This window comes from Labeo rohita, chromosome 15 (genome assembly GCF_022985175.1).
Source record: "Labeo rohita strain BAU-BD-2019 chromosome 15, IGBB_LRoh.1.0, whole genome shotgun sequence".
NCBI classification, from domain to species: domain Eukaryota; kingdom Metazoa; phylum Chordata; class Actinopteri; order Cypriniformes; family Cyprinidae; genus Labeo; species Labeo rohita.
This window is the reverse complement of record NC_066883.1, coordinates 20686559-20701727: the sequence shown is the minus strand read 5'-3', so window position 1 is coordinate 20701727 and position 15169 is coordinate 20686559. Positions and strand designations below refer to the sequence as shown.

Here is a 15169-nt window from a genome sequence, read left to right as displayed (position 1 = left end):
CTACCAAGTTTTTGGACAGTAAGATTTTTAATGTTTTTTTTTTTTTTAAAGATGTCTCTCTTCTGCTCACCAAGCTTGCATTTATTTGATCCAAAGTACAGCAAAAACAGTAAAATTTTAAAATACTTTTACTATTTAAAATAACTGTTTTCTATTTGAATATGCAATTTATTCCCGTGATTTCAAAGCTGAATTTTTTGCATCATTGATCCTTCAGAAATCATCTAATATTCTGATTTGCTGCTAAAAAATATGTATTATTATTATTGTTGTGATGAAAACAGCTGAGTAAATTTTTTTTCAGGTTTCTTTGATGAATAGAAAGTTCAGAAGAACAGCATTTATCTGAAATAGAAATCTTTTGTAACATTATAAATGTCTTTATCATCACTTTTGATCAATTTAAAGCATTCTTGCTAAATAAAAGTATTAATTTCTATAATTTCTTTCCCAATGAAATGAAAAAATATATATATACTGACTCCAAGCTTTGAATGGTATAGTGCGTACAAAAAGCTTTTTTTTTTGGTAAATGCTGATCTTTGGATCTTTCTATTCATCAAAAAATCCTGACTAAAATGTACTCAACTTTTTAAAATATTGATAATAATAATAAAAATAGTTTCTTGAACAAGCAAATCAGCATATTAGAATTATTTCTGAATGATTGTGATGGTGAAGACTGGATTAATGATGCTGAAAATTTAGCTTTGATCACAGGAATAAATTACATTTTAAAATATATATAATAGAAAGCCGTTTTTTAAATAGTAAAAATATTTCACAATGTTACTGCTTTGCTGTATTTTGGAACAAATAAATGCAGGCTTGGTGAGAAGGAGAGACTTATTTAAAAACATTAAAACACTGTCCAAAAACATTTGACTGGTAGTGTATATTTTTAAAAATGTATATTTTTACATTTATTTTATTTTATTCTATTTTTTTTTTACTAAATTATTGTATTTTTCTGCATTATTGTATTATTATTATTGTATTCCTTACCAAAATTTTCACTGGGCTCGCCTGTTTATTTTTCAGAACATTATTTGTAATATTTTGTAATGCAGAAGTGTTGGAAAAATATACAAATTGTGGTAGGGGTGGTAAAAATATTGACTCGGTAAATGTCCCATCCGACCAGCTTTGGCATTTAAAAATATTTGTGGTTTAATGTACGTTAAGATTGACTGATATTTTTTCGAGACGTCTCGAAATTTTTAGTTTTTTATTTTTGTTATACTATGAAGATTCCTCATACTAACAGAAGGAAGTAAGCTGATGCACCACAGTGTCGTAAACCTTCATAACATAAATGTTTTATATCACTGCAATTATATAAAACACAGGTCAAAGTCTTTTACTGTGTAATCTACGCTGTTTTTTCTGTTTCTGTATACTTACGTGAACATTATTATTATACATTCAAAAGATGGATTAAGGTATAAGTGGTTATGAAATGGTAAATTACTCCTGTTCGTCTCCCATTTGTCTAGCAAATGATGAAAAGCCTGTGGGAAAATGATAAGATAATTTGTCTCATTAGCCTACTTCAGTAGTTAAGCCGTTAACCAGACGCTCAGGTGCGTATTAGCTTTGCTCACGTGTATGCTGCCTTTGATCCGCGCTGGGGCTTGTGAAGACTGGATCGACTTGCGCTGCAGACAGCAGCAAGACTAATGAATTTCACCGAGTTGCTCGAGGCATTAGGATCCGTGCCAATGAAAGTGTGTCTCTGTGCCCTTTGTTCAACAGGTGGCTATAAAGATCATCGACAAGACCCAGCTGGATGCTGTAAACCTGGAGAAGATCTATCGCGAAGTACAGATCATGAAAATGCTGGACCATCCGCACATCATTAAACTGTACCAGGTAATGCCTGTCTAGAGTCCCAGACCATTTCCTGCCAGCACTGTTGGCTATTATATGAGAAATTGCTTGTGGCGCTTCTCGTTTTTAAGTTGATTTGGATAAAAGCATCCGCCAAATGACTAAATGTACAACAACAACAACAAAAACTCTATTAAAACAGTATGTTTTTAAGAGGAATGTACCGATGTGGAATTTCTGGGCTGGTAACTGACAATCTACAGCTTGTTTTTCCTGGTCCAATAACTGATTATCTTATTTTTTTTATGTTTTGAGCCTTCAGTCTGGTTAGCTAGCTAGCTAATTGATAATAAATAACACACACTTAGCGCTAAGTAGCTTTTTTATAACAATGCTTACAATGCATACAGTTAATCTGAATTCTGAAATGGATTCATTAGTCAGGCTTTTTACCATAATAAGCAGTGTATCAGCTGATTCACAACCAATTAGACGACGTATCACAACGTTTTCTGCAACTGCCACTAGGGGGTGAAATGCGGCAAACGTTTGTGAATGGCGTAGAAAGAGAGATGACTTTAGATGTTTATTTGTGGGAGTGTTGAGCCAGGACTTGTTCTTGCATTAATAGACACCAAACAGAATGGAACAAAACAGACACTTATAGCGTAAGATGCTAAAAGGCAAAACGAACAAAGAAGTCCTTCTGACATGTATAAACACAGATTGACAATTAAATAATATTAGTGGCAGATCAGGCAAACAGACCAAGTCGTATACAGATGTGTTTGACTCAGTAATTCTTACTGATACATAAGATTGTGAGGTTGGGTCTTTAATTTAAACTGTAGTTCCAATGTCTGTATCAATAATTACATTTCTCCAGTAAACATTATATGATATACCATGTAGTTCTCTAATCTCACCATATTACCAGCCATCAAGCCAAAGTTAATAGCTAACTACTTTTCACAGTAAACTTTCACATCAACACAGTTGTCCATCTGGAAAAAGCCTGTTTTCTTAACTAGAGATCATTCACACTTTAGAGTCAAAGTCACACAAACACTTAGAAGATGAGATAACTTCTCCCCCAGTGTGACTTCACTGCAGCATTATGTAAGACTTTAGGTCACTTTGGTTTTTGGGAATGGGAATAGCGCTTCCTTATTATACAACGTAGCGGCACTAGTCCAAGCCCTTGCCGTGTAATCATAGTGTATCATTATTTCCAACGGTTACTCCATTCAAACGGCATGGGTCAATTAGTCATTTCCTTTCAGGCCTCATAAACAGAGGGCAGCTCTGCAGGGCCTGCCGTCTCATCTCTAACCCCCGGTTTCCCTCTGCCCCATCTGCCACGGCTCAGGGTCCTAACACCAAGCAGCTGCTCCGCACACGCACCCTCATGTACACGTAATGCAGCAGCAAATGGTCCGTATTTACTGTGTGATCTGCCTTTATTCACACGTCATACTTCAGTAGCATTACATGCTGGCTTTTTCATTGGTTATATCAGATGGGATCACATATGTGCATATGTGGCACACATGCATTTCAAGCACAGCAATCATAATCAAATTCTTTATGAAGCATGAATATATTAATGTTAAAACACTATATATAATTAATGTAAAACCGCACATTCGCACATTTTTTTTTCATAATACATTTTTTGAAATATTAATTTATATTGCAATAATTTCACATTGAATCTTCAAATTAATGTAGAAACAACATCAAGAGAGTATATTTTTAAGATTTGTTAAATATTTTTTTAGGACTGAAGGTGAGTATCTGTGATGCTAATATTACTGATGTCTCTAGGATGTCTTTTTTTAAAATAATATCTAACCATTGACTGTAGCCATTAAACATTACGGTATAATTCAATACAGTAAAATAAGAGCTATTCATTTTAACATTTATTACGCTTTAAAAAAAAATAACTTCTAATTGAATAAAGTTAAAGTAAATACTAACTTAAATATAGATGAATCCTTAAAGCTACAAAAGTTATTTATTTCCTCTTTTTTGTGTTCTTTGATTAATAGACATCACAGTAGCTGGGTTATTAGGTTATTTGGCTGCTATTACTTTAAGAGCTGCCGCTGCCGAACCTGACGCATAGTTTTATTTGTGCTTTACCGTGAGATGATTGAATCGTGCATGCTACAAGCACAGTGTAACGGCTGACAAGGCAGGTAAATTTGTTTTCACTGATGTATAGCCAGACAACAACTCATCTGACCGCAGTTCACTGTTCTTCTACTGAAGCTCCCTCATCACCTGTGCTTGTTTGACTAGCGCCTGGCGCTGAGGTGAAGTGCGCGTCTGAAATGTCTCCCGTTTGATGTGGTCATAAAGACATTCTGTGACTACATAAATGCACTTCTTGTCAAGAAGAAAAGAGACTGAAGCAGCAGTTGTGAGTGGGGTGGCCAACCATAGTCCCGACCCTGCGTTAAATGTTTTTAAAGTGGAGTTTATTATAGTATTTATATATATATATATACACATACTAGTGTGCTCAGGATCAAATAAACACTGGATTTTCAAAAGTATGTGAAAAATGAAAAGTTTGCGGCACAGAATCTTTAAAATATGTCAGAGTTTTACGCATCGGTCTATTATTGTGGCGACAAAGTTCCCAGACTTTCTGCCGTCAGTCTGAAGGTCTGACTACGCGAGATTACCCCCTGATAGTTGACTAACCATTAGTCGACGAGAAGAGGCTTGGTCGACCAAAATTTTTTAAAAATTCCACAGGAAAGAGCAAAGTCATGCAGTCCGTGACTGATAAATCATTAAAAGCTAGTCTATGTGGTAAAATAGTACATCGAGCAGGACATACAAATGCTCACCTATCATTCATCAACCTCAAATATGGCTTTTCATCTGAAAGATGTACTGTATGTAGTAGCAACTTGGCAGCTTAATGTAATGTTAACCAAGAAAATGTGCGCTATTAAAGTGTCTGTGTAAAGAGTGTGGAAGCTGAACAGCAGTGCATGACAGATGGCGGCACCGGTGTGGTCACTTGCTCTTTAAATACTTCGTAATTTTTGGTCATACACATAAAAGTAATCTTTCAAATCTGTAAAGACTGATGCATTTATTTGTGTGCACTCAGAATAACAACAAAACGTTGCGCTTTTGTAAAATAATGAAAGCAAACAGGATGCGCTTTCTGCTGTCCCAGTCTCTGTGAACTTGAGTGTGAAATGAAAAAATATGACATGACAAATATATCAACAGAGAGTGAGACGTCTACTTTTAATTCAAATAGCATATAAATATTCTCAGGAATGTAGTGTGTATGAAACACGTATACCAGCGCGTCACTACTGTGGACATGACAAGTCAGTGTCGCTGACTTCATCTCTTATGCCGAAAACAAAGAAAGCGCTAGTTTATCTACAAATTATTAAAATGTTAATGCAGTCTCCATGCTGTTTTTCCCTGACACGTTTATAATTATTATATCCACCGGCGTGCTGTGGAGTGTTCATTAGGCTATGTAAGCAATTAAAAGCTGATTATTAAGATTTATATGGTTTATTAATAAACGTGCAACTAATAGTCAATTAATGATTAAAATGAACGATTAGTCGACCAGAAATATTTTTAGTCGAGTGCAGCCGTAACACAGACACAGTGTTTGGGGTAACGCATCACACGTTATGTGAGTTATGTAATCAGATTACTTTTTTCAAGTTCTAGTAAAGTAACACATTACTTTTTAAAAGTTACTTTATTTTCCAGTTTATTCACTGACACCTCTTCTGTCCCGTATTAAGAGAAATTGGGAGTGAAGCTTCAGCGTAAGACTTATTACTTTTACTTTTGGTGTGAAAGGGCCTTTACAGTTGCCAAAAATATAACCTTTGGGTTTTTTTGTTATTAAAAAAACTAATAAGCAAGCCTAATCCAGGTGAGAAAAAGTAATGAAAAAGCAACATAATGCGTTACTTTCCATAGAAAGTAATTAAGTAACATAATATTGTAATATTATATTACATGTATATTATTACATAATATTTTTTACACGCACACACAAACTTTAAACTTTTTGTTTCAAGGTTTTATATGAAACAAAGATTACTGGAGCATGTTTTAAATGAAAATACTTTTATACATTTCAGTTTTCTACAACAGTTCTTTTCAATTGTTTATGAAATTTACTAGCAATTGTTTCTACAGCAAATTACTTTCGGTGTATCTGAATAGGCATATTATGTAATTTCGAATTGATTTATAGTCCTCTTTTGTTGACAGTTATCTTTGGCAACAGTGTGACCCATCCCTTAATGTAATATGACTAACCACTGCCGGTGTGTCACATAACCGACAGCCAACTAGTGTAGATTCAACTATTCACATGAGATAATTTGAGGCATTTCCAGTTATTTGCTTATTTGGCAGCTGATTGGGATAAGAAGTGCTTTGTGATCAGTGTGTTCTGAACAGCTCTGAGATCACAGCTTCCATCGAAACATGTTTCTGGAAAGGAGAATTAGTTTAGGAGTTTAAAAGATGATTCATATTCTGGCCTAGTTGCTGATTTTATTAGTCAACTCCTGTAATGCCTTTAAATGGCAAGAGCAGAAAAACCCCTACAAGTTGAGCCCAGATAAGGCTGATTTCCACAAAACCCTCTCTGTACAGATGAGGCCGACGTATGCGTATAACTGTATAGATGGCCGACAGTAGTGTTTATGTGGGACTCTGTGAATGTTTCTGAATTATAACATGCCGCTTCTCTTCACTACATTTAGGTCTATTCATCTTTTTGTTTTCTTTGGCTAATTCTGGAGTCCTCCCACACATTGCTGGCTCTGACACTACACTGTGAATCGAGCATCCCACTCTGATTCATGTGTGTTTCATTATAATACTGTGAACTCAATGGGATACTTCAGATTTCAACTGAATGTAGCAGTCATTTTATCACTCAACCCACTTTTTGCACTCGCTTTGTGGTTTATGTGTATTTTGGATCTATCATAGTGTCAAAGAAATGGAGGTTTTGCATGTAAAGCATTATTTTTTCATTCTCACACAGGTCATGGAGACCAAGAACATGCTGTACCTTGTGACCGAATACGCCAAGAATGGGGAAATTTTTGGTAGGTAGTACCAAACATGTACAATGCAAATTTTGGTTCCTGATATGAAATATTTCGCATAATGAATAAATGTTACTATAATAGCAGCTAATATAAACTGGGTCTAAATATCAATACATCGTTGCATTAATGTTGTATTCACTGTTGGTATTTTTTATTTCATGTTTGGATGTTGTTGTTCTCGCTCTTGTTGTTGATTCACAATGATATGATGCTTTGCCTCTGTTGTCTGCCAGACAGATCTACCTCTTATCAATTTCACTGTACGTTTATCCTGATTCAACATCACCAACACAGAGAAAGTGTGTATTTAGACTAGCATCTTGGTTTCAGATGATAGTGACAAAGGTCAGGCTGAAATTAGCTCAGGCGAGGCAAACACAGTCTGTGTGAATAACCATCATAGTCACAAGCAACAAATGTGTCAGTGATGATGATCATATTCTGACAGCTCAGCTGTCTGTCTTTCCGTAGCTCTGTTCTGTCTGACACACAAGCTCAAAGCTAAGAGCGAAACTGAAGGTCAAAGAAAATTAAAGGAGTAGTTCATGCAAAAAATTTATTCTGTCATCATTGACTCCTACTCTTGTTATTCAAAGCCTGAGTGACTTACTTTCTTCCACTGAATACAAAGGGAGAATACGGCCTGCCTGTTTTGGTCAGAGTGAATGGGGACTGACGTTTTAATGCTTCAAAAAGCATCCGAAATGCTTATATTCAAGTCTTCTGAAGTCATACGATCACTTCTTGAGACAAATGCACTGAAATGTAGGTCCTTATTCACTGACAATCTTCCATTTGGTTCTTCCCATAAAGCTACTGCATGACTTCTGAGGATCCTATGGATTGCTGTCATGTTATCGTATAGTGTACTTTTCAGTGTAGCCATTCATTTTTATTACAGTGTATGGAAAAAAGGATAGGATATTCTGCCCAGACATTCTTTAAAGGGAGAATTCACCCAAAAATGCAAATTACCCTATGATTTACTCACCCTCAAGCCATCCTCTGTGTATATGACTTTCTTCTTTCAAACAAATACAACTGGAGTTATATTAAAAAATGTTCTGGCTCTTCCAAGCTTTATGATGGCAGTGAATGGGTGTTAAGACTTTGAAGCGCAAAAAAGCGCATCCATCCATCATAAAAAGTACTCCACACAGCTCCGGCAGGTTAATAAATGCCTTCTGAAGCGAAACAATGCATTTGTGTCAGAAAAATATCCATATTTAAAACTTTATAAACCATAATCTCTAGCTGCCACTAACTGTTGTAAGCACTTTGGACATAGGCGTAGTGTAAGCTCCGGTAAGAAGTCACGACCGCAGAACCACAGAGGACAGAGCAAAACAAAACACCGGTCATAATTTGTTTAAGTACAAAATAAGGATTTTTTAAGAAAAATGTCAGAGGATTTGAAATAAGCCAAGAGGAGACTGGTTTTCCTTTGCTGTAAACAAAACTTTGTTCTCATGAAACTAGCATCGTCCTACGTCCTCCACTGGAACGCCACTCTCTCATGAACGCACGTAAAAAAAAAATGAAAACAAATACAATATAACATATAATATGTATAAGACAAGTTTGTACAAGATGTAGTTGTAGTTCATGCATTTTTTCTGCAAAGATATTTAACAAATGATTTAACATTTACATCATGTTGACAACTTCATGTGTGGTGCACTTGGAATAGAATTTTCTTTTATTAGAGGGTTAACAAACATGGATGCACTTTATTGGACTTCAAAATCTCAACACCCATTCACTGCCGTTATAAAGCTTTATAACTAATATAACTCTAATTGCATTCGTGTGAAAGAAGAAAGTCATATACACCTAGGATGGCTTGAGGGTGAGCAAACCATGTAGTAATTTTAATTTTGGGGTGAACTATCCCTTTAAATAATTTACACAGAAGACCGTCATACTGGTTTGGACCAACATGGGTGTAAATAATCAAAATTTTCGTGTTTAGGTGAACTAACTCTTTAAAAATCACTTGTCTGTGATTCTTGAAGGTGAACGTGGTGTACAAGTAGACTACATCACTCTCAGTGACTGATCTCTTTGACTTTGTAGCAGCAGCTGCTGTGCACCACCTGTGAAAACTCACATAATCATCACACATTATTCTTACATAACACTGTGTCTGTTTCACAGTACACGGCAATGTGATATGGTACCAAGAAATCGTTCCTACCCTGGGGAGTTGAGTTTTTTTTTCTTTTTTTGTACGTGAGTTTGATGCGTTTTAAGGGAAATAGCTGTGGATAGTGTAGCCCCGCCTACAGCGCAATCCTATTGGTCCAAAACTATATTCAAACATATGTTCTAATTGGCTGTTGTTGCTGTGCTGCACTGTGTAACGTCGCGGACAGACAAATGACTTAACACAGTTTTATTTCAGATGTATTTTTTGTAAACATGTTTGTCATGCATATTCTGTCTGGTCAGCCACCAATCAGCACGCTCATACTGGTAAAGAGTTTTATTGCTAGACGTTTAGCATGATTCTTTTACAATCTCGCGGTTGTGGTGTACTTTGTGCGGACACCATGACCCTGGTTGTTGGATGTGACAACAGCCTCGCTGTTTTGAAAGAGATATAAAGAGGGATGTCGTGGCTGGGGCAAACCAAATGACTTGTTCCCGCCCAAGTGTGCTACAGGGTGAGATAACAGCCAAATGTCCTATAGAGACTACAAAGAGGTCAAAGAAATAAAAAAACAAATAAAACGATCTGTCGACATAGCATAACTAACACTGACATGACAGTTTTTGTTGAGATTACCACATAATTACTGTACTGAGAGGCCATGCTGTCCAGCTATTGTGATTCGCAGTTGCACAATATGATTATGCAACCTATTTACAGCATGTGCCATCGCTATCAAGACTAAATGTCTCCAGTTAATCACAAATTATGAAAGATACTTTTTGCAAGCGTTCACACCAAGTGGTGTGCGCTTGCATCACACTGAATCTAAGCTATCTTAACATAACACAGGCAATCAGAGACAGGGATAAAAGAGAGAGGAGAGAGAGCTAGAGCAGCATTTGGTGCTGTGAAGTGCCGGGTTCGGTCCCCCGTGGTGGAGCTTAGCAGCGCAGAAGCCCACCACGAGAGCCTGTCTGCTCCACCAGCACCGCAGAGCAGAGCCGAAGCATTAGAGGGACCTGGAAACTGGGTCAGCTTCGAATAAGTAGGAGCTGCAGAAACGCACAGGCAAAGCAGGAGAGAGAGGGAAAGCTAAGGGACATTGATTTGAATTTTGGAAGTGGAGGGGAGAAATGTAGGCCATGCATATTTTAATAAAAACCAGAGCTGGAGAAAAGGTTCTTTTTCAACATGTCAGCTGATCGGTCTTGACACCCGTGTCTGCCCTGAGCCTCTCTATCCCTGCCTTTTGCCCTCAGGCTCTATTTCTAGTCTGTCAATTTTAGGTTTTGAGCATTAGTAACGGAAGTATAGGAAAACTCATAATTCCTGTCTAGATCATTCATGACTCACTGGGAAGAGCGTACATGTGTTTGAAGAACAGAAGAAATGTATTCTGTTTGTTGGAAATGGTTTCGTTTATTTGTTTATGCGTGCAAGAATCCTCTAACCGAAAATTACAAAATATACACTGCTGTTCAAAAGTTTGGGATCAGTATGATTTTTAATGTTGTTTTTTTTTTTGCTTGTTTGTTTTTTCAAAGAATTCTCGTGCTCACCAAGGCATTTACTTAATCAAAAATACAGAAAAAGAACAGTAAAATACCATTAGTTTTTTGTAAGTGACAATACTGCCAGAACAAGGTTCAGCTAGTTCATGCTTTAAAACCCCTAATACACAAGCCCTGCAGTAAAATGCATCTTGCTGGGAAGAGGAAATGCTCTTTCTCCTCTCACGTGCCTCTTCAAGGCAGTTACTCAGTCCATGCAACTGTGGCTGCTCTGGTTAGTAAGGGTCAGTAGAGAGGAACTCCAGTTGCACTACTTATAAAAGTAGAAGCAACTTTTAATTAGGTCAACTGGCCAGCTCATGCTCTTTTAGGACTAACTTGTTCATGCTCACATGGCAAGAAAAAAAATCTAGATTATTTTAGAGGGTTGATGTACCTGGTATGCTGGCACCAGAATGATATGTTGTCCTGTTGGCCAAAGTCCACAGACTATGATTTAGTGGGGGGTGATTACAGCCGGTTGAGTGGTATAAAGCAGAGTGGATGAACATCTTATCTCAAAGTAGATTCCTGCCGGACAGTTGACACAAATATGAGACATTCCTATGTCAGGTGTGTTTTTTGATTAGCAGCATAGTCCTAAAAAAGTCTAAAATGAAGCACAATTTCAGAATGTTACATCTGGTATCTAATTAGTTTGCTCAATGAATTTTACATTTGTGTATATATATATATATGACCCTGGACTACAAAACCAGTCTTAAGTAGCACGGGTATATTTGTAGCAATAGCCAACAATACATTGGGTCAAAACGATCATTAAAATTAAAATTTAATGCTCATTAAAATTCCTACTGTAAATATATCAAAACTTAATTTTTGATTAGTAATAAACATTGCTAAGAACTTCATTTTGACAACTTTTGAGGTGATTTTCTTAATATTTTAAATTTTTATTTTTATTTATTTTTATTTTTTTTGCACTCTCAGATTCCAGATTTTCAAGTAGCTGTATCTTGGCCAAATATTATCCTATCCTCGATGTTCGATGGCACAAGAATGTCAGTACATAAGAAACAACGATGGAACCTCTTTTGTGCAGAACTACAAAATCTTAAGTTGACAGTTTAACAGCGGAGCTCAAGCCTTCGTTACTAACTCGAAAATGTCACTTTAGAACTAATAATGAAGTAACTAGTAACGTACATAAAATATAACGTGATCCCCTCAGCCAAAACTGTTTGCTCTGGAACAAATAATAGATTAAGGAGACCAAAGATTGCCTGTTAGATTTACCCAAAATGAACTGTATCTCATGTTTAACCACAAAAGGAGACATCAGATCAAGCGAAAATTCCAGAAGACCTGGCTGAGGTAAGCCTGCTCTCGGCGGGTTCATGAGCGCTGAATGGCCGCTGATGCCGTAGAGCTCACGAATGTCAAAGTAAATTGTCAAATAGATGTTATCTTTATTAAGAAAACCGCATATTTGAAGTCTAAACAAGTACATTTTCACCTAAAAAACTGTTAAAACTACTTTCCTTGACACAAAAACAGTAATATTTATAAAATTATGCTAGATTTGGGCATCCACTCTAACACTCGCTGTGAGAAATTCTGCGAACGGTGAAATGGTTGGACTGCTGTTATTACTAGAATATCACACTCCTTTCGGCCAATCAGAATCAAGGACCAGGATGAAGTGTTGTATAAAATATACACCCGTTCTTCACCCCAAATTAGCAGGTTCATGACTTCTTCCACCCGTAACGATATTACTGCTCGGTCCCTCTGCCGTATCGGCTCAAATGCATAAGCAGTTGGACTTATTGTGGGCTTGACAGTCCTTTCAAGTTCCTCCATTTCAAAACAAACATTCGAATAGTAAAGAATATAACTTTACTGGCCACACTGTGGTACTGCAAGATGGTGGCACCCTTGCTCTAAAAGCTATAATAAAACTTCCTTTTGTCTCTAAATTGGTTACTTTACACCGCGTCCTAACTACACGTGATGCAATGAGATTCCAGCGACAAGCAATTTGGCTGTTCATACCAGATGCGATGCAAAAACGGGCTATGCAGAAAATGACGCCTTAAACACACTGCCATGTACCCACAGTTGCTCTGCCAGCCCACCTCAGTGTAATCCCAAGGCGAGTATGGAATGGAATGTGTGAGGACTGTAGGTTTGGCCACGGGCCGAGGCCAGGGACTGACCCAGCACTTTAGGGTGTGGTGACCACATGATTACACCATCCGGGGGGATGTTTACCCCACTCACACACCACAGAGCCTCCTTATTGTGGCTCATCAATCTCTGCCACTAGCCACACCACACCACTAGAGTCTTTCCCGGTACAACATGTGGTCATGTTTTTTTTTTTTTTTTTTTTTTTTTTTTAAAATTATTGCCTTTTTCATTTCTTATTTTATTGTGACCCATATTACACTAGTACCTGTGCAGAATGTTTAATTGATTCAGGTCTGTGCTTTATGCATTTGTGATGTTTAGTTAACCTCACTTCCTCTTTATTTAGACTATCTGGCCAAGCATGGACGGCTGAGCGAACCAGAGGCACGACGCAAGTTCTGGCAAATTCTGTCTGCTGTTGAGTACTGCCACAATCGAAACATCGTTCACCGGGACTTAAAGGCGGAGAATCTGCTGCTAGATGGACACATGAACATCAAGATTGCTGGTAAAGGCTGCCATAGTTAATCATCTAAAATTTTGATACAGCTGCTTTATATTATTTTATGTATTACATATCATTTTATTATTTATACTGTATTCTTTTTTAGATATTATAATACACATTTACCCAGTTTGATATTATATCATATATAATTTATGGCTTTAATAATTGTATTTTATTATGTTATTATACATAATATAATAAATGCACAATGAAATGATTTTTTTAATTTATTTTACTTATGCTTTTTATTTATGCAATTGGGTAAATGCACAAATAAAAAGCATAAATAAAACAACCTTTGTGTGTGTGTTTGCTTTTATCAACACTGAACATTATTTAATTTTGTTGCACCTGTGTACACAAAACTGACCCGAAAGTTGGAGTCATAATGGTTTGGTACTTTTGGTTTGGAATTTCCCTCAGTTTAGAAAATCTTCACCTACATTTTTGCGATTTCGCCATAGTTAATTACAGGGTGTGATAGACAATTTATTAATCAAAGCTCTACTGCTTAGGATGATGACTCAGGTACTGCTCAGTTGGTGGAGCCACAACTTGCGTCAAGAGCACACAGGTGCTTTTTGTGCTGAGCTATATATACAGACTAGGGTTATTTACAACTCATTTGAGCAATCAAGAGGTGAGCCAGGCTTTGAACATCGCAGCCATGCAAGGCTCTCGACGAAAGGAGAGCTTCCCACACACATATGTGCACACATATTCACACGCAGACCAAACATTGTCAGTTTCCCTGACACGTCAACCCTTCCCAAACTCCACAATCATGATATGGTATATTATGATATTTGGAGCAGCAAGTAATGCAGTGGCCGGTCACAGAGGGGTGTCCCGCAAGGCTTTGTTAAAGGACGTTTTTCTTTTCACCGTCATGCGGCACACAGTCAGCCTCTTAGAAGATGGCTGAAGCTGGGTCACTCAAAGAAAGGTCATCAGCCTTTTATGTTCCACTTCAAACATTTATGTGCTTGCGTCATGACTGATAAGAGTATTAGCTATGAATACATTTTTCCATATTATACAGATACACTACCAATCAAAAGTTTTTGAACAGTAAGATGTTTTTCATAAAATAAGCTCACCAAGCCTGCATTTATTTGATCCAAAGTACAGCAAATTTTGAAATATTTTTACTATTTGAAATAGCTCTTTTCTATTTGAATAAATTTAAAATGTAATTTATCAAAGCTATATTTTCAGCATCATTACTCCAGTCTTCAGTGTCATGATCCTTCAGAAATCATTCTAATATGCTGATTTGCTGTTCAAGAAACATCATTATTATTATTATTATTATTATCATTATTTAAAACAGTTGAGAACATCAGGATTCTTTGATGAATAGAAAGATCCAAAGATCAGCATTTATCTGAAATAAAAAGCTCAGTATATTTTTATTTTTATTTTTTGGGAAAAGAAATTATAGAAATTTATACTTTTATTTACCATGGGTGTATTAAATTGATCAAAAGTGATGATAAAGACATTTATAATGTTACAAAAGTTTTCTGTTTCAGATAAATGCTGTTCTTCTGAACTTTCCATTTATCAAAGAAACCTAAAAAAGTTCTACTCTGCTGTTTTCAACATAATAATAATAATAATAATAACTGATTTTTGTGCAGCATTATTTCTGAAAGTTCATGTGATTAGAGTAATGATGCTAAAAATGTAGCTATGATCACAGGAATAAATTACATTTAAAAATATATTAAAATAGAAAAGTGTTATTTTAAAAAGTAAAAATGTGTCAAAATGTGACTGTTTTTGCTGTACTTTGGATCAAATAAATGCAGGATTGGTGAGCAGAAGAGAATTCTTT

The 15169-nt window shown here is 36.3% G+C and overlaps 1 protein-coding gene across 1 annotated transcript in view; it reads left to right on the top strand.

The window, feature by feature from the left end:
• Window positions 1-15169, top strand: part of sik2b (salt-inducible kinase 2b) — a 44216-nt gene that overhangs the window by 3752 nt on the left and 25295 nt on the right. Inside the window, exons 2-4 of the mRNA XM_051128653.1 lie at window positions 1756-1872; window positions 6896-6959; window positions 13168-13329. Coding sequence (XP_050984610.1) covers window positions 1756-1872; window positions 6896-6959; window positions 13168-13329 — 343 coding nt within the window. The remainder of the gene's footprint in view (window positions 1-1755; window positions 1873-6895; window positions 6960-13167; window positions 13330-15169) is intronic.